Here is an 18,169-nt window from a genome sequence, read left to right on the forward strand (position 1 = left end):
AGAACCTTAGGAAAAATTACCTATGGGTTAATAAAACTGTAGGCATAAGAAAAATACTAAGAAAAGAAAAAATACTATTAAGGGTCTGACCTGCGGTGGCACAGTGGATAAAGCGTCAACCTGGAATACTAAGGTCGCCGGTTTGAAACCCTGGGCTTGCCCAGTCAAGGCACAAAGGGGAGTTGATGCTTCCTGCTCCTCCCCTCTCCTTTCTCTCTCTCTCTCCTTTCTAAAATGAATAAATAAAATATAAAAAAAATACTAGTATTAACTCCAGAGAAAAAAGAAAATACTGTACAAGAATGGAGGCAAGGTTTTATGCAAAAACCGGGAGCAGCGAGCAGTCATGAAAACAAATCCAGAAAGTCGTCATAAGCCTAGCGGGTCACGCGGCCATTGGGGCAGGGAGGGGCGGAGTTGTTTGCAGACCAAGTTCTCATTGACCTTATCTGGAAATCCACAGAAATGTCGAAATACAGAAACAATTGGCAGCCTCTGATTTAGAAACATGCAGATTCCTGTCACAGGAAAAGCTACCAGAGTTAAAAGTATCTGCCTCTGCGGAGAACACAAGGGACGGCGATTTCACTAGGTTCCCCCGTTCTGCGTGAATTAAAACTGCGTACTGGCGTAAACTTGGATTTTAAAACACATGACGTCAAAAGAGTTGGCTGTGACCACGGTTCATCTCTGCGTCGCAAAGGCCTCGCCAATGACGCTGCGGACTGAAGCCCAGGTCCCGCAGCGTCCGTCTCCTCGGCGACGCATCTCGAACCCGAGAGCGCCACGTAGGGTAAGGCCACAGCAACGTGCCCCGCCCACGTATGCACGCACGCACGTCCGGCTCAGGCCCCGCCCCAGAGAGGAGGGGTATGGCTCCCGGTCCTACGTGCTGTCTGGATTGGACGGATATTCAGGCTCTGGCCGCTCCGTGCCGGGGCGGGGGTCGCCGCGCGTGCTTGGCCCTCCTTGATCCGAGGGCGTCAGTGTCTCCGCGCGCACCCGAGAAGGACCCGGCCCCTTCCTTCCGGGCACACGCTGCTCAGCCCTTGCCTCCGGTGTGGGTACAGGCCCGTGAGGCCGCTGCGCCGCCGCCCGCAGCCCTCTGACGACGTGCACGCGCCCTGCATCGGCAGCAGCGCAGAGCCAAGTTCGAGCCCCCGCTCTCCCCGGGGAGACAGGTCTTCCCCATCGTTGCGGGGCCGAAGTGCCTTCCATCACACGCGCCCACCCCGCGGCGGCTCCCCCTGCAGCCGCCTGCGTCAGCGCCGCCGTGGGGCCTCCTGGGAGTTGTGCTTCAGGCCCGCCCCCCGCTCCCGGCGTCTAGGCTGCGGACTACAACTCCCGGCTGGCCCTGAGGCGGCCCCAGGAGCCCGAGCGCTGGGGGCTTCGCAGCCTCCGCCGGTGGGTTCCCGCGCGGCGGCTGGTGCCGCCCAACTGGCCGGTGCCGAGCAGCCGAGGGGCCGTCTGGTTGGCTGGCTCACCGGCCCGGCGCTCCTCAGGCCCCCGAAATCCCCGCGCCAAGCGGGCGGGACGCAAACTCCTGGGCAGGTGTAGGGGTCGACCGTGGCACCGCGGCCGGGGCAAGGGTCTGGCACCTGCCGGGGACCTAGGCGGCTTCCCCAGGGAGGGGGATGGAATGACACGGGACGGGGCGGCCGGGCGGCCCCGGAGAGGGAGGTGAGGGTCAGCTTTGGGGTGGACGCCCGGCCCTGTCTTGTCCATCCCGTCCGGCCCGGCGCCCCTGCGCTCCCCGCGACCGGCGCTCGTGGCCGGGTCGCAGCGCGGGGCCCTGACGTCTGCAGGGCTCGAGCCGGAGGCGGACTCGTGGGGCAGCCATGGATTTTGTTGGCGCTGGCCTGGGAATGGGCATGTAGACAGCGGGCAGCCCCAAGAGCAGACAGGCGAGCCCTGCCCGCGCGGTCCAGTCGGGGGTGCTAACTGTGCGTCTCCTCGCAGCCACAGGGTCGGGCTTGCGCTGAAGCTCACTCAGTGCCGGTGCCCAGGTCTCCAGGCATCACTCAGGGCTGCAGCCCAGCTGGCTCCAAGCGGGCAGCGGGGGGACTGGACGGCCAGACAGGTGAGCTCTTGATGGGCTTGCGCGTGGTAGGTTAGATTCTGCGCTCCCGCCCTGTGGGTTCATTTTGTGTGTGTGTGTGAGTGTGTGTGTGTGTTGACAAATAATTCTGCTTCTCCCTCTCTGAGTTCAGAACCAATTGAAGAACTAAGCAGAGGTGCCAGACTTCTGGTGGGCACCAGCGGGGCTGGGGACCAGGCAGTGTAAGCGTGTGGAAGCCCTGGCAAACCTGGTCCTTCCTGGCAGGTCCCCTCTCTCCATTCCCCTGTGGCTCGAATGTCCTGATGCCAGCTACTATCAGCCCGGTGCAGGCGCCTGAGGGCTTATATCTGGGTGGTGATCATCCTGCACTTCCTTTGGGCCGTCCCCCATCAGCTCTGTACTGGGCCAAGTCCGGTTTCTTCAGCTGTCTCAGGGCTTCACCTGTCACCCCTCCACCCCCACCCATGTCCTAGCCAGAGCTGCCACATGACAGGAGCCTGTGGATTGTCCACACCCGGTGTTGATTCCAGCAGCAGCCGCCGCAACAGCAGGCACTCAGAGTGCAGGGGGAGCAGTGGCTGCCTCTGTCTCCCCCAGTCTGTTTCACACAACTTTATTCTTCTGAATAAAGGCATTTTGCCAACTTCCTAGCCAAATGTGATTTAATCTTGATGGCTTTTAAGTTCTTCCAATAAAATATTCACAAATAGCGGAACAGCCTTACATATACAGTTCTAGTGTGTGGTTTGTAAAGAGCTCTGTCCCCCTACCCCCACCCCATCCCGGCCCCCAAGGCTGGCAGCTGCATGGGAGGCGGGAAACAGTGCAGCCGACAGAACAGACCCACGGCCACTTCTTTGGTTGAGGTAAATGCTGGAAGTGTGAAACTGCCTTTTTAAACCATTTTTCCCCAGACTTGCTGACTGGCTATCTGTTTGGTTTGCTGTGTGGTCTGTGTCGGCAATGGCTGCTGGTTTCCAACAGGAAATCTTGGTGGCCGAGCAAATTTGTGACCCAGGAAATAGAACCTAAATGTCTGGGATGCTGGTGTGAGGCTGGTGTGTGTTCTAAGGTAAGTTCTGACTTTGCTAAAGCACGTCTGTTGCACAAAGTGCTGACGCCCTGGCAGCCTTGGAGCGAGGAGGTTTCGGTGCTAGTTAGGGGCCTGGCCTGGGGACCCCGGAAGAGTACAGTGCTTCTGGCAAAGGAATGCAAAGAACTCTTTGGGTGAATTTCCCACTGGAATGGCGGTTCCCTTCCTAGCCCCTTCCTGGTCCTCATTATGGGCCATTCCTCACTTGCCACCCCCTCTGCCCACGCCCTTGTGGGACCCCCTCAGGCGAGGCACTGAGCTTTGAAACCATGACCTGATGTTACTTGGAGCCCAACCAGTCATGTGCTAGGCCTTAGGAATGACAGCAACAGAGACAAGGCGAGGAGGTGGGTAGAGGGAAGTGGAGAGGCCTGGAAACCGACCTGGCTTGCCTCATGAGGATCCTAGGATGTTGTGCCAAGGTGCTTCTGAGGCCTGGGAGCCGGGTGCCTCATCACTGTGGCAAATACGGAGGAGGGGGCAGCAGGCAGGCGTCGCTGGAGGCTTTGCCCAGGCTCCAGATGATGCCATGTTGGACAGAGGTGCAGAAGCAGAGAGGGCAGACCCCAGAACCTTCAGGGATGGGGTATGGAGGAGAGGTGACAGGGAGGCTCCCAGACTGGGAGTGGCCCCAGAGAGGGACAGTCCTCTGTTCTCCACTATCTTTCTCAAGGGGTGTTGGTCTGTGTGAGAGAAGTGATGGGTGGGAGGGGGTTCAAGGTTCAGTGTGCCCCACATGGGGTGTGTCCCATGTCAGCTGGTGGGCTCCTGGGAGGATGATGGTTTGCTGGCTAGGGCTGGAGGAGAGCTGCCTGTCTTGTGCTAGAAACACTAAGTGTGAAGACAACAGGTACTAGCCAGAGGTGCTCTGATGACCCTACCCTGCTGCCCCACATGCAGACATCACTGACTGAGGCCTGGTCCTGATTTCCCACAGACACTGCCAGGCACCGCAACCTCACTCTCCATACTCTGCCCACCTGAGTACGGGGCCATACTTGCTCTCCTGCTTGGGGTGTCTCCCCTGCCCCATATCTTTTTGGAAATGGCCCTGCAGGACATGGCCAGTGGAGCCATAGGCCAGTAGCTGGACAGGTATGGTGGCTGGCCAAGCTCACAGAGCCATGTCACTCTTTTTGTGACCATGGCACTAACTAATGGTACTTGGGCCCTTTTCTGCCTGAGTTATTTATTTACTTATTTACTTATTTATTTTGGGGGTGAGAGGAGGGGAGATAGTGAGGCAGACTTCCACATGCGCCCTAACCAGGATCCACCTGGCAACCCTATCTGCTGAGCTATTTTTAGTGCCTAAGGCCAATGCTCTGACCAACCAAGCTATCAGTGCCTGGGGCCATGCTTGAACCAATTGAGCCATTGGCTGTGGGAGGGGAAGAGAGAGAGAGAGAAGGGGTCTAAGAGAAAGAGGAAGAGAAGCAGATGATCTCTTTTCCTGACGGGGAATCAAACCAGGGATGTCCTTCCACTGGGCTGACGCTGTACCCACCGAGCCAACTGGCCAGCTGCCTGAGTTCTCTCTTTCGGTGTGGGGACAGTTTCTGGGCTCTGCAGTTGAGGTTTCCTTGCTAGCAGGGATCTTCAGTCTGGGCCGTGTGTTCATACTTGTCTGTGGCTGCCAGGAAGGAGGTCGCTCTGGCCAACTGCAGATCAACAGGTGTGTGTGGGCATGGAGGTGAGTGTGTGCGGGGCTGGCAGAGGTCTGTAGCCTGTTGAGGTGTGGGATGGGACCTGTGCCCTGAGATGGCAGCAGGCCACCCCCAGGCTGTGCTGCTCAGCCTGAGTCCGATGAATGTAGCAGCTGCTGATGGGGAGGCACCAGACAGGATGCTGAGGCCACATCGCGAGTGGCTCTGCCATATCTGAGTGCCCAGGTGGCAGCCCACAGGACCTCTCCCCTCGTCTGGGGCTTGTTGGCACAGTCAAGGCATTCTTACATGGTCATTCTTGACGTGGGCACTTTTGCTATGGCAGGCTGGGCATGGTTGTGCTCTGTGGAAGGACCTAGAAGCCCCTGTTGCTGGAGACTGCTGGGCCTTAGGCCTCAGCGCTCACCCTTGCACAGACTACAGAGGGGAGGGCAGAACAGACTGCAGTAGAGGGGGTGGTATGGCCCCAGAGGTGAGGCTGTCCAGGTCAATCCGCAGAATAGTTTTTCTGAAGAAAGGCTCCTAATTAATTAGCCATTGGGTGAAAGGTCCATCGTTTTCAAAATGTCTACCTGTTTGTAGAAGCCCCAGAAGTCTGGTCAGGGGGAGGAAGGAACCATCACAGGGACCCTACCTGGGAGGAAGGTGAATTTGTAGAACACGTTGGCTAAGCGGCTTGCATCTCTGAGATTATGTGGGGTCATTCGCTTGGCCCTTCAGGCTGGGTACGGACTGAGAACCCTGTCTACCATGTGCTGGATGTAGGCCTCAGAGGTGGATGGGACAGAGGGTGGGTATCAGATAACCTTGGGACTCAGGCTCCTGCCACTGTGTAGAGCAGGAGCCAAGGGCCAAAGCCTGGGTCTGTTTCTCCTTGCTGCTCATCTGCAGCCTCAGCTGGCCAAGGTGTTTCCTGAGCTGGCCAAGGCCTGGGATGCCGAGTGTTAGGGCTTGGGGTGTGGCAAGGCCCAGGACCCTGGCATAGGGCCCAGGTTGAGGGGTCATGTGGCTTTCCTGTCTGGGCTGGCCTTAGTGCCCAGTGGCTATATACAGGGCCACAGGTCCTGATAGGAGCTGGCAGCAGCCCAACTGACTGCCTCTAGGCTGCATGTCACCCAGCCTCAGGGTCTCCCTCTGGCCTCCCACAAGCTGTGCAGCCAGACTGCTGGGGTCACACCCAGCCCTGCCTTGGGCAGTGCCCAGCATGTCTTCCCCATGGCAGAGTCCTGATGGCTACAAGAGGTCCTGCTCCGTTCCACAGGCACAATCTCCAAAAATGGAGTGGGGACTGCCGCCTTACCTTCTAGGGGTCCCTCAGCTCTCTACTTCAAGTCCTGCTGATTTTCCCTCTTAACTGTCTCTCAAGTCCATTTGTGTTTCTTTTTTTTTTTTTTTTTTTGTATTTTTTCTGAAGTTGGAAACGGAGAGGCAGTCAGACAGACTCCCGCATGCGCCCAACTGGGATCCACCCGGCATGCCCACCAGAGGGCGATGCTCTGCCCATCTGGGGTGTCGCTCTGTTGCGACCAGAGCCATTCTAGCGCCTGAGGCAGAGGCCATAGAGCCATCCTCAGTGCGCCCGGGCCAACTTTGCTCCAATGGAGCCTTGGCTGTGGGAGGGGAAGAGAGAGACAGAGAGGAAGGAGAGAGGGAGGGGTGGAGAAGCAGATGGGCACTTCTCCTGTGTGCCCTGGCCAGGAATCGAACCCAGGACTCCACGCCAGGCCGACACTCTACCGAGCCAACCAGCCAGGGCCCATTCGTGTTTCTAAAGGACTTTCTGTTACATATTTTTTAAGATTTTATTTATTGATTTTAGAGAGAAAGGCAAGGGGTAGGAGCGGGAAGCATCAACTCACAGTTGCTTCTCATATGTGCCTTGACAGGGGTTTTGAACTGGCGACCTCAGCATTCTAGGTCGACGTTTTATCCGCTCTGCCACCCTAGGTCAGGCAATCTAAGGAAGCTTTATTGAAGAATCACTTAATGAGGGAGACACAGGTCATACGTGATCCCCATTTGCTGCATGAACAGGTATATGTTTCTGAGCCAGGAAATAATAGTTCCCTGGTCCCGGAGTGGCCATGGCCACCTCTGCCACTGTCTCCCTGATTCCCAACACCTGGGATTTGCTTGTCCCATTTGTGACCTTTCCATTAAATGGAATCGGTTTTGGGCACGTGGCTGCTTCCCTTCAACGTGTGTTGAGGTTCACCTCCCAATTGCTGCTGTGGGAGTGGGGCTGGTTCCTGCTCCCTTAGGGGCTAAACCACCCAGTTCCTCCTGGAGGACATGGGGGAGGGTGCTGTATACACAGCTGGGGTGCCGGGCAGTGGTTCTCCAGAGAAGGCCCCAGCAGTGGGACCAGTGACCTGGTGGCACTGTCCACCGCCCTCCGGGGCTGTGGGTTGTATCACACAGGCGAGCAGCGTCTCGGTGACCGACACTGTGTGGTGTAGTTGGAGGGCCCTAGTCCAGTGTTCTGCCTGTTTTCTGTGGGGTGTTGGCTCTGTCCACTGCATTCCATGCCCTTTACACATAGCAGGTAGCAGTCCCTTGCGGGATGTGTGGACTGCACACAGGTCCTGTCGGGTGTCCCCACCTTTTCAGTCTCAGTGGTGTCTGGGTGAGCAGCCATCCTGAGCTCCAGCACTGCTCACATTTCAATCAGCCGCACCGTCTCTCCTTCTGTCAGCTTTGCTGTCTGACCTTTGCTGCCCGGGAGCCAAGTCCACTCATTCTTAAACACACACCCAGAACTGGACCTACTAGTGGGCACTTGCCGAGGGGACATTCCCTGCCAGGTTTGTCCCCTGGGTTCCTGGGATCCACTTTCCTCTCATGGGGCCTGCCTCTCACTCCTCCAGCTCACCGCGGGGCTGAGTTTCAGAGCAGCTGGAGGGGCCTTTCCAGAGGTGTCTACTCACCTTAAGGACTGAAGGACATGCATCTCTGCCTCAAGGCTGTGCTCCCATGCTGCTGCCTGGAGGCCACGTGGGCTTCTGTGGTCTCTAGTGCGCATGCTCACCACGCTTGTCCCCGCCCAGCTCTCCCGGGTGGGTGTCCATTCCATTCGCTCTGGCAGCCCTGCTGTGGCCTGAGGTTGCCTTCTGCCTGCAGGTCCCTGAGCAGCGCTGCCTACCATGGACCCGGACCCTCAGGCAGGCGTACAGGTGGGCATGCGTGTGGTGCGTGGCGTGGACTGGAAGTGGGGCCAGCAGGACGGCGGCGAGGGCGGCGTGGGCACGGTGGTGGAGCTTGGCCGCCACGGCAGCCCCTCGACCCCTGACCGGACGGTGGTTGTGCAGTGGGATCACGGCACCTGCACCAACTATCGCGCGGGCTACCAGGGCGCACACGACTTGCTGCTCTATGACAACGCCCAGATTGGTGCGTGCTTGGGGCAGGCCGGGGGTGTGTGTGTGTGTGTGTGTGTGTGTGGCGCGTCCACCCCCCCTGACCCTGCCCCGCCCCCAGGCGTGCGGCACCCCAACATCATTTGTGATTGCTGCAAGAAGCATGGGCTCCGAGGCATGCGCTGGAAGTGCCACGTCTGTGTGGATTATGACCTGTGCACGCAGTGTTACCTGAACAACAAACACGATCTCACTCACGCCTTCGAACGCTACGAGACGGCCCACTCGCGCCCGTAAGTCCCGCTGCCCCTGCAGCTATGGCTGACACAGTGTGGGAGTGACCCACAGGGACCTGACAAGTACCTCGGACACCTAACCAGGCGTTGGCTCTGGAGGACTGGAGTTGCCTCCCTACTATTCCCCAGGGGCAGGTTAAGGCCTGCCTGAGCCATTTCCTTGAAGAGTGAGTGGCCATGGTCAGGGTCACTGCAGGGGCCTGGGTTTTGACACCTGCCCCCACCCTCTGTGGAAAGCAGCCATGTCCACTGAGCAGGCCTGCAGGGGGCAGCACTGTGGAGTCTCCTTTGTTCTTGTACCGCCCCCAGAGCCACGTTTGACTTCCCAGTGGGGCACTAAGGGTGGCATGTGGCCTGGATGGCCATTCAGCCAGCATGTGTGGTGTGCTGAACTTAGGGGACAGCCCTTAGAGAGGGTGTCCAGCTCTTTGGAAAGGAGGTGTGGAATGGCCGCACACACAGGCGACACTGTGAGGGCCTGCCCAGTGTACCCTCCCAGCCCGGCATCAGGGAGGGTCCCCTGGAAGAACACAGTCAGCAGACTCCAGACTTAGAGTGTAGAGAGCACTGACCTGCTGGGTCAGCTGTCCTGGGCCCTGGATGTGGAGGAACAAGGCTGGGCAGGGCAAAGGGACTGCCATTCTGCATGGCCCAGGACCCACTCTCTTGCAGGGTCACGCTGAGTCCCCGCCAGGGCCTCCCAAGGATCCCATTGAGGGGCATCTTCCAGGGGGCAAAGGTGGTGCGGGGCCCCGACTGGGAGTGGGGCTCGCAGGACGGTGAGTGGAGGGCCAGGGTGGGCAGGTGGAGGCTGGGCTGGCGCTGGTGGTGGCTTTACCTCCTGGCCCACGCTCAGCCTGCTGATGGGGCCACTGTCTCTCCAGGAGGGGAAGGGAAGCTGGGCCGTGTAGTGGACATTCGTGGATGGGACGTGGAGACAGGCCGGAGTGTGGCCAGTGTAACATGGGCCGATGGCACCACCAACGTGTACCGTGTGGGTCACAAGGGCAAGGTGGATCTCAAGTGTGTGGGTGAGGCGGCTGGTGGCTTCTACTACAAGGAGCACCTCCCAAGGCTTGGTAAGGGCCGCCCAGCTGCCATCCTGCCCTGGCGGAACCCGGGGTGGTGCTGGGCTGGGGCCGGGCTGGCCTGTGAGGTCTCTGAGGGGAGGGCAGGGAGGTTAAGGAAGGATGCCGCCTGAGCTTGGCCTGCCACCCACCTCCAGGCAAGCCAGCAGAGCTGCAGCGCAGGGTGAGTGCTGATGGCCAGCCCTTCCAGCACGGGGACAAAGTTAAGTGTCTGCTGGACACAGACGTCCTGAGGGAGATGCAGGAAGGCCATGGCGGGTGGAACCCCAGGATGGCGGAGGTGAGCTGCCCTGCCCATTAGCCCTGTGCCCTCCCCTCCCCACATCCTGTGGACTCCCCAGCCACAGCCTCCACGACCCGCCACAGTGTATTGGACAGACGGGCACCGTGCACCGCATCACAGACCGTGGGGACGTGCGCGTGCAGTTCAGCCACGAGACCCGCTGGACCTTCCACCCTGGGGCTCTCACCAAGGTGCATGGGGGGCTGGGCTGAGCCCCATCCACTGGCTTCTGCACCCCCTCCATGGACCGTCTCAGCTCTGCAGGAGGGCAGGACCTGGCAGGGTCCCGGGGTGGGGGGCGTTCCGGGTGTGAAGGGATCCAGGAGGTTGAGGCCCTGTGAGCCGTGACTGGCTGGCCAGGCAGATCGGGCACTAGCATCTCTCCTGAGGGCAAATGGAAGCCACCACAGCTTTATGGGCAGGAGGCCACACAGTTGGCTTACTTTCTAAAATGCTCCCTGTGGGTGCTGCGTGGGAAGCACATGGGAGTGGTGATGGGTTGTGGGACAGACCAGGGAAGACAGCTCAGGGCCATGGGTTGGGCAGAGGCATTTGGAAAGCAGGATGTCACAGGTGGGAAATGGAGGAGGTGGGAAGGGGAGGGCTCTTGTGATGGGATGTGCCATCACTCAGCTCAGGACCTTAAGTCCAGGACTCCTGGGGGTCTAAAGAAGGGTGTATGTACATGGGGTCATAAGACAGGTGGTTTGTAGAGCAAGTCCTGTGCAGGTTAGGGCACAGGTATGGGGGAAGTTACCAGGAAAGGTTTGGGGGGAGGGGAGGGGAAAGGGCCCTTGATACCCACAACCATGATGTTTTGTTCCTGCTGGGGCAACACCCCCAGGCCCTTCTAGTTTGGCCTCAGCCATGCTGCCTGCTCCCCCACCTGTGTGCTCGGGCTTCACACTAGCCCAGAGCTGGCTTCCATCTTGTGGGTCGGTTGCCTCTGCCTCTGTAACTGTCACCCCTGTGACTGGAGCTGAGCGACCCAGGGCTACCCTGGTCACCTGCAGCCCTCATCCAGCCAGACCCTCTGGTTGTGCTTTTGTTCAGGGGCTAGGGTCAAGTTCAGACCTGCCTGTCCTGTAGAACTTGATGGGGGTGCCTCCTGCTCCATGACCATGGCAGCCACACTGGCCTGGGTGCTCCCTTATAGGCCCCTCTCTCATTCAGCACAACTCCTTCTGGGTGGGCGATGTGGTGCGGGTCATCGACGACCTTGACATGGTGAAGCGGCTGCAGGCTGGGCACGGCGAGTGGACAGATGACATGGCGCCTGTGAGACCCCCACCCCTACCTCCACCCCCACCTTCCTCATGCTCAGGGAGACTGGCCTGTGACCCCCCCCTCCTCTCCTCAGGCCCTGGGCCAAGTTGGGAAAGTGGTGAAGGTTTTTGGAGATGGGAACCTGCGTGTGGCAGTCGGCGGTCAGCTGTGGACCTTCAGCCCATCCTGCCTGGTGGCCTATCGGCCTGAGGAGGATGCCAACCTGGACGTGGCTGAGCGTGCCAGGGAAAACAAAAGTGCGGGCACCCGGCAACAGCGGCCTGTGGGAGGTGGGACTGTCCCTGGCCAGTGCTTAACCTCAGTCCCCCACCCCAGGCTCCCTGAGCGTTGTCCTAGACAAACTTCGAGCCCAGAAGAGTGACCTGGAACACCCAGGGAGGCTGGTGGTGGAGGTGGCCCTGGGCAACACAAGCCGGGCTCTGGACCTGCTGCGGAGACACCCTGAGCAGGCACGCTCCTGAGATCCCAGCCCTTGTCCCCGCACCTGCCCAGCCCCAAGAAGCGGGCAGAGGGCTGAGAACTAACCTGCTGGTGGTCTCGGCAGGTGGATACCAAGAACCAGGGCAGGACTGCCCTGCAGGTGGCTGCCTACTTAGGCCAGATGGAGGTGGTACGTGTGCTGCTGCAGGCCCGGGCGGACGTGGACCTGGTAGATGACGAGGGCAACACCCCTCTGCACTATGCAGCCCTAGGGTGAGGCCCGAGTGGGCTCGGTGGGGGCTGGGCCTGCAGTTTAGCCAGTGGGCACAGCACCCTTCCACTTCTTCTCCCATCAGGAACCAGCCTGAGGCTGCTCGCATGCTCCTGAGTGCGGGGTGCCGGGCCAACGTCCTTAATAGTGCCCAGAGCGCAGCACTGCATGTGGCTGTGCAGAGGGGCTTCCTGGAGCTGGTGAAGGTCCTGTGTGAGCTGGGTTGTGATGTCAACCTGCCAGTGAGTGCTGGGTCCCCTGGCCCTATCCCTGGGGTGCAGGAGACCTGCCGCCGAATGACCACTGACTCACCACTGACAGGATGCCCATGCTAACACGCCCCTGCACTGTGCCATTTCTGTGGGTGCTGGCGCCAGCGGCATCGTGGAGGTTCTCACCGAAGTGCCTGGCATTGACGTCACTGCTACCAACAGTCAAGGCTTCACCTTGCTGCATCATGCGTCCCTCAAAGGCCACACACTGTAAGTTTGAGGTGGTTAGGTAGCCAGGAGCTGGACTCCTGCCATGCTGCTGGATCAGTCTGGGGGACACTCCCAACACTAGACACATCTCCCTGCTCCCGCAGAGCTGTCAGGAGGATTCTGGCTTGGGCACGGCAGCTGGTGGATGCCAAGAAGGAGGATGGCTTCACAGCACTGCACCTCGCCACCCTCAACAACCACCGGGAGGTGGCTCAGATTCTCATCCGAGAGGTGTGGACACAGGGTCTCTCACTGACCCTGGGACTGGGAGTCAGAGACCCTGGGTTCCCTGGGCTGATCCTGTGCCCACCCCTTCCCCAGGGCCGCTGTGACGTGAATGTCCGAAACCGTAAGCTCCAGTCCGCACTGCACCTGGCTGTGCAGCAGGCCCATGTAGGGCTGGTGCCGCTGCTGGTGGATGCTGGCTGCAGTGTTAATGCTGAAGACGAGGAGGGGGACACGGCCCTGCACGTGGCACTGCAGCGCCATCAGCTGCTGCCCCTGGCTGCTGATGGGGCCGGGGGGGACCCGGGGCCTTTGCAGCTCCTGTCCAGGGTGAGGAAGTGTGGATCTGGGTGCTGGAGAGGTGGGCTGTGGCAGCTGGCTGCAGGCTCCAGGCAGGACCTGAGTGACTACCCACCAACACTGAGGGTGACCCCTAGGAGCCAGGCCCTCTGGGGGATGGGGAAGCCCTGGGACTGCAGTTTGCAGGGTATCTTCCACCACCCCAGCATGGCCAGCAGCCTTGTAGTTCTGTGCTCCTAACCCGCCTGGAAAAGGAGATGGGGGCGTGTCTCAGAACTCAGGCACTTTCCCTGCCTGCCTCCATTCCAGTGGCCTCAGAAAAAGGGGTGCCCATGCCTCTCTGCCTTAGACTTAAGGCAGTCAGTGCCAGTGGCTCGCTCAGGCCAGCGCACCTTTGTGAGTCCTGCTAGCCCTCACTGGTCTCTGTCTGCTGCCCAGCTGCAGGCCTCGGGCCTCCCGGCCAGCGTGGAGCTTACGGTGGGCGCGGCAGTCGCCTGTTTCCTGGCATTGGAGGGCGCTGACGTGAGCTACGCCAACCACCGAGGCCGGAGCCCGCTGGATTTGGTTGCTGAGGGCCGTGTGCTCAAAACCCTGCAGGGCTGTGCCCAGCGCTTCAGGTGAGCCCAGCGTGGTTGGGGGTGGCCCCCTGACCCCGGGCCCTTTTAAGACCCTTCTTCCTCCAACTGCAGGGAGCGGCAGGTGGGCGGGGGTGCGGCCCCCGGGCCCAGGCTGGTGCTTAGCACCCCCAACACCTTGACGAACCTGCACGTGGCCACGCCATCGGGGCCCGAGGCTGCCGAATGCCTGGTGTGCTCTGAGCTGGCGCTGCTGGTGCTGTTCTCGCCGTGCCAGCACCGCACCGTGTGCGAGGGTGAGTGTGAGGTCCCCGGGTCCTGAGGGGAGGGGAGGAGATGGGCGGCCCCGCCCAACCACGCGCTACCCCCCGCAGAGTGCGCGCGCCGGATGAAGAAGTGCATCAGGTGCCAGGTAGTCATCAGCAGGAAGTTGCGGCCAGGTGGGTTGGGCGCGAGGGGTGGGTTCGGCGCCGGCCTCCCACCCCTGCCCCGAATATCCCGCTCGCTTCTACCGTGGCCCGCACCTGACCGGATCCCTGCCGGCAGACGGCACAGAGGTGGCCAGCGCGGCCCCCGCCCCCGGTCCACCGCGGCAGCTGGTGGAGGAGCTACAGAGCCGTTACCGGCAGATGGAGGAGCGCATCACCTGCCCCATCTGCATCGACAGCCACATCCGCCTCGTGTTCCAGTGTGGCCATGGCGCCTGCGCGCCCTGCGGCGCCGCACTCAGCGCCTGCCCCATCTGCCGCCAGCCCATCCGCGACCGCATCCAGATATTCGTGTAGCCGCGCCCCTCTAGCTCCAGAGCCACGTCCCACCATCACCCTCGCGAGTCTTCCCCCGCCCCGTGTTTTATAAAAAGATTCACGGACTTTGCCGCCTGGTGCCTGCTTGGGGAGGAGGGCGGGCGGGTCTCAGGCCCTCTCCCCGAGGACAGACGAGTCTCGTGGCTTTCTCCACCCGGAGTACTGCCCCACCGCGACGTTCCCACACCCAGGCAGCTTTGACTGGCCTCTCCACCGCCGCGGGCCCCCTGCGCTGCGGACAGACGCCCCGCCTTCTCCAGAAGCGTGCGTCCTGCCGTTCCTAGGGCTCATGGGTCCAGACTCCTCAGTCCGCCGCCTCGAAGCCAGAAACATCCTCCTGACACAAGCCGCCTCCCATGACCGTCGGCAACGCTCCCTCCCCCACCCGTCCTCTTTTTTCCTGGGCGGGCTGTGGGGACAGGCTCGGGCCAAAGCAGGATCCTGTTCTTGCTCTGGGCTCTGGGGTCCTGGTTAAGTAGGGCGAAGGGGTGGTGCAGCGTCTGTTTTAGGCCAGGGGCAGGTATCAGGACCTAGGGAGAAGACAGGGCCAGGGTTGGGGGCAGCTTTGTTGGGCAAATATTTAGCTACGAAGAGGCGGGGCGCTGCCCCGGCTGGACTCAGCGGCGGCGCTTTCCAAGAACCACCAGAAATGCTCTCCCGGAGCCCCGTGGCCGCTCGCCAGGCACTTGGCGCTGACCCCGCTGGCCTGGCGCGCCCCCTGTCCCTCTGGGCTCAAGGCCTGGATGGAGAATGGGGAGGGCCAGGGCCCTCAGCCTTTCTTCACCTGGTGCCTCCCGCCACTCGGCTGACACCCCTCCAGCACCCACCTCTCTCCCCTCCCCCCAGTCCACTCCGCCTCTGGATTCCCCTAACCCAGAGGCGCCCTCCCCAGTATCCCCGCCTGGCCGGACTCCTCATCCCACCACAGCCTGTAGGCCGTCCCGTCGAGTCTTCTGGCCTCAGGACAACGGTCCCCCACCTTCCACCCAGGACCACTCCAGACTTGGGCCCTGCGCCTGGCTCCGCTGGGGAGAGCCAAGGCGGGGATTCTGGCTCGCTACAGCACTTGCTTCTGTGCCCTTTCCTCACGTCCCCCACGGGGTCCCTCCGCTGGCCTCCTCCAGCTCTTGGTGGGACCCCTGCAGATCCCCCTCCCTCCCGGCGCCATCCCCAAGCCGCCTACCCCGCCTCTCTTCCCCCTCAGCCGCCTGTACTCACTTGCCACGTCCCCTCCTGCTGCGTCCCCGCCCCTCTCGCGGGGACCCTGCCGGGCCAGCGCCAGCGGGGAACATGTCCTGGGCTGGTCTGGATTGAGGTTCCACTCCCGGGTCTCATTCAGTGTCGAGGGAATTGGGAGGATTCCATTGTGGAAAAAGCCACCGGGTTTTTCAGTCCCAGTCAGTTTAAGCCCCAACTGACCATCCTTGCCTAATTCTGAACCCCTGGCATCTATCCCTTCCAGGTATCTCCTCGTCCATCCCCCCTCCCCCGCTCCAAGTGGCCCCGCCCAGGCCACTGCCACCGACCCGCAGGCCCGGGGTCCCCGCGCCAACAGCGGGATGACCAGCTGGTTCCCTTCAAGGGTGGCCGCCCCCGCCTCCCACCCCCCAACCCCCACCCCAGGGCTGTAACCCGAGCCGCCGCAGCGCCTCCCCCGGTTCCTTGCACTCCAGCAGGTTCCGCAGCCCACGCTCGCTGAGCCCCGACAGCGAGTCCGCAGGCGCCATGGCCCTCAGGGCCTTCGTCCCCTGGCCGTCGTCGGGGCCCCGCGCTCAGGCCGGCAGCCTGGGGGCCGTCCTGGGCGCCTTGTGCCTGCTGCCTGCTCTTGTGCGGCTGGCCTGGCTGGGGGCCCCGGACGCAGGACCAGCCGCGAGCGCAGCGCAGGTGAGTCTGTCCCGGCTCCATAGACCGGCGCCGGAGTCCGTTTTCTGGGGGGGTGGGGGGTGGGAGATAGCATCTGGCCAACAGCTCCGCCCACTCCGACCGGGTTTGCCTTTAGTAACGTTTTTCTCTCCGGCTGTACAAGTGACCCTCGCCCGCGTAGGGTAGAAAACCAGAAAACAGGACAGAAAGGGGGAAGTCAGGGCATTCCCGTTAACTTCCAGTCTCCCTTCCTTGTGCTGCGGACATGGGCAGCCCCAGCTGTCCCCCTAGAGCACTTGCTTTCCTTGAAGGGAGACGCCACGCCCCGTCCCGCCGGTGTCCTCACCTCCCCGGGGCCCTGGCCGCTGCACCCGCAGGCGCCCCGTCAACGCCGCTACACGCTGACCCCGGCCAGGCTGCGCTGGGACCACTTCAACCTCACATACAGGTACGACCCGGGCACTGAGGGGAGCGCAGCAGCAGCCCGGCCGCCAACCCTGAACTTGACCCCCCCACCCCACCCCAGGATTCTCTCCTTCCCGCGGAACCTGCTGACCCCCAGTGAGACCCGGCGGGGCCTGGCCGCCGCCTTCCGCATGTGGAGTGATGTATCCCCCTTCAGTTTCCGTGAGGTGGCCCCCGAGCAGCCCAGCGACCTCCGAATAGGTGGGCGCCGTGCCCCCACCCCCGACCCACCCAGAGGCCTCCTCTCAGCCGTGTGCTCCCTCAGGCTTCTACCCGATCAACCACACGGACTGCCTGGTGTCCGCGCTGCACCACTGCTTCGATGGCCCCACGGGCGAGCTGGCCCACGCCTTCTTCCCCCCACACGGCGGCATCCACTTTGACGACAGCGAGTACTGGGTTCTGGGCCCCACGCGCTACAGCTGGAAGAAAGGTGACGGCAGACTTGGCTCCTTTAGGGCCCTCCGCACCATGGTGGTCCCAGCGTTGGGCTGAGGGCGGGAGGGGGCTGCGATTTGGAGTCAAGCAGGTAGGAAGGGGGAGGCTGTGAGGAGGCCACAGGCCTGGGTGCTAGGAGCTCTGAAGCCCCCAACCCCCACGCCCTCGGAGATGAGCAGAGCTGCATTCCTGGGGGCCGAGCTCACCCGCCGCGGCCGACCTGGAACATTCTTGACTGCCGGCGGCTGCTGCACTGCAGATGTGCGGCCGCGGGAAGCGAGGCCCCGGGCGGCGGGAGGGCCGGGTCCCAGGCGCTGACCAGCGGGGCCTGCAGGCGTGTGGCTCACCGACCTGGTGCACGTAGCGGCCCACGAGATCGGCCACGCGCTGGGCCTGATGCACTCGCAGCACGGCCGGGCGCTCATGCACCTCAACGCTACGCTGCGCGGCTGGAAGGCTCTGTCGCAGGACGAATTGTGGGGACTGCACCGGCTCTACGGTGGGTGCCTGCGGCGGGCAGGCGGGCGGGCAGGGGTGCCCGGCAGGCCCTGAGGCCACGCCGCCCTCCCGCAGGCTGCCTGGACCGGCTGTTCGTGTGCGCCTCGTGGGCGCGGAAGGGTTTCTGCGACACGCGCCGAAGGCTCATGAAAAGGCTGTGCCCCAGCAGCTGCGACTTCTGCTATGGTGCGGCTGGGGCCCTGGGCCGGGCCGGGCGGGCGGGCCGGGCTGGCCAGGGCACTCATGTGGCTATTCCTTACCCGAGCAGAATTCCCTTTTCCTACGGTGGCGGCCACCGCGCCGCCCCCCAGGACCAAAACCAAACTGGTGCCGGAGGGCAGGAACGTGACCTTCCGCTGCGGCCATAAGATCCTCCACAAGAAAGGCAAAGTGCAGTGAGTGCCTCGCCCCCGACAGCGAGGGTGGTGGCGAGGATGGCGGCAAGGCCCAGAACCCTGCCAGGTCCTCCCTCTGCCTCCCTCCCGCCGCCCCGCAGCTGGTACAAGGACCAGGAGCCCCTGGAGTTCTCCTACCCTGGCTACCTGGCACTGGGCGAGGCACACCTGAGCATCATCGCCAACGCCATCAACGAGGGCACGTACACGTGTGTGGTGCGGCGGCGGCGGCGCGTGCTCAGCACTTACTCCTGGAGGGTCCGCGTGCGCAGCTGAGGGCCTCTGCCGTGCAGGCTGAGGGG

At 62.0% G+C, this 18,169-nt stretch overlaps 2 protein-coding genes across 2 annotated transcripts; both read left to right on the forward strand.

Annotated features, from left to right (window-relative positions):
* The first annotated feature begins 299 nt into the window (after nucleotides 1–299).
* MIB2 (MIB E3 ubiquitin protein ligase 2) lies at nucleotides 300–14,274 on the forward strand. Its single transcript, XM_066374797.1, has 21 exons — nucleotides 300–1,547; nucleotides 1,960–2,080; nucleotides 2,974–3,131; nucleotides 7,940–8,209; nucleotides 8,297–8,468; nucleotides 9,144–9,250; nucleotides 9,356–9,550; nucleotides 9,697–9,839; nucleotides 9,926–10,033; nucleotides 11,016–11,120; nucleotides 11,203–11,365; nucleotides 11,445–11,578; nucleotides 11,674–11,822; nucleotides 11,906–12,062; nucleotides 12,142–12,302; nucleotides 12,407–12,533; nucleotides 12,624–12,857; nucleotides 13,266–13,444; nucleotides 13,517–13,698; nucleotides 13,777–13,842; nucleotides 13,949–14,274. The coding sequence occupies exons 4-21, from the start codon at nucleotides 7,963–7,965 to the stop codon at nucleotides 14,185–14,187; spliced, it is 2,868 nt and encodes a 955-aa protein (XP_066230894.1). The 5' UTR covers nucleotides 300–1,547; nucleotides 1,960–2,080; nucleotides 2,974–3,131; nucleotides 7,940–7,962; the 3' UTR covers nucleotides 14,188–14,274.
* Nucleotides 14,275–15,767: 1,493 nt separating this feature from the next.
* On the forward strand, nucleotides 15,768–18,143 carry MMP23B (matrix metallopeptidase 23B). The gene is given in 9 exon segments (XM_066374798.1): nucleotides 15,768–15,809; nucleotides 15,811–16,092; nucleotides 16,383–16,519; nucleotides 16,598–16,737; nucleotides 16,802–16,969; nucleotides 17,309–17,473; nucleotides 17,548–17,658; nucleotides 17,741–17,867; nucleotides 17,969–18,143. Coding segments are annotated over 9 exon segments (1,347 nt in total).
* The last annotated feature ends 26 nt before the right edge of the window (nucleotides 18,144–18,169 follow it).

Source organism: Saccopteryx leptura, chromosome 3, assembly GCF_036850995.1.
Source record: "Saccopteryx leptura isolate mSacLep1 chromosome 3, mSacLep1_pri_phased_curated, whole genome shotgun sequence".
In the NCBI taxonomy this organism is placed as follows: Eukaryota; Metazoa; Chordata; class Mammalia; order Chiroptera; family Emballonuridae; genus Saccopteryx; species Saccopteryx leptura.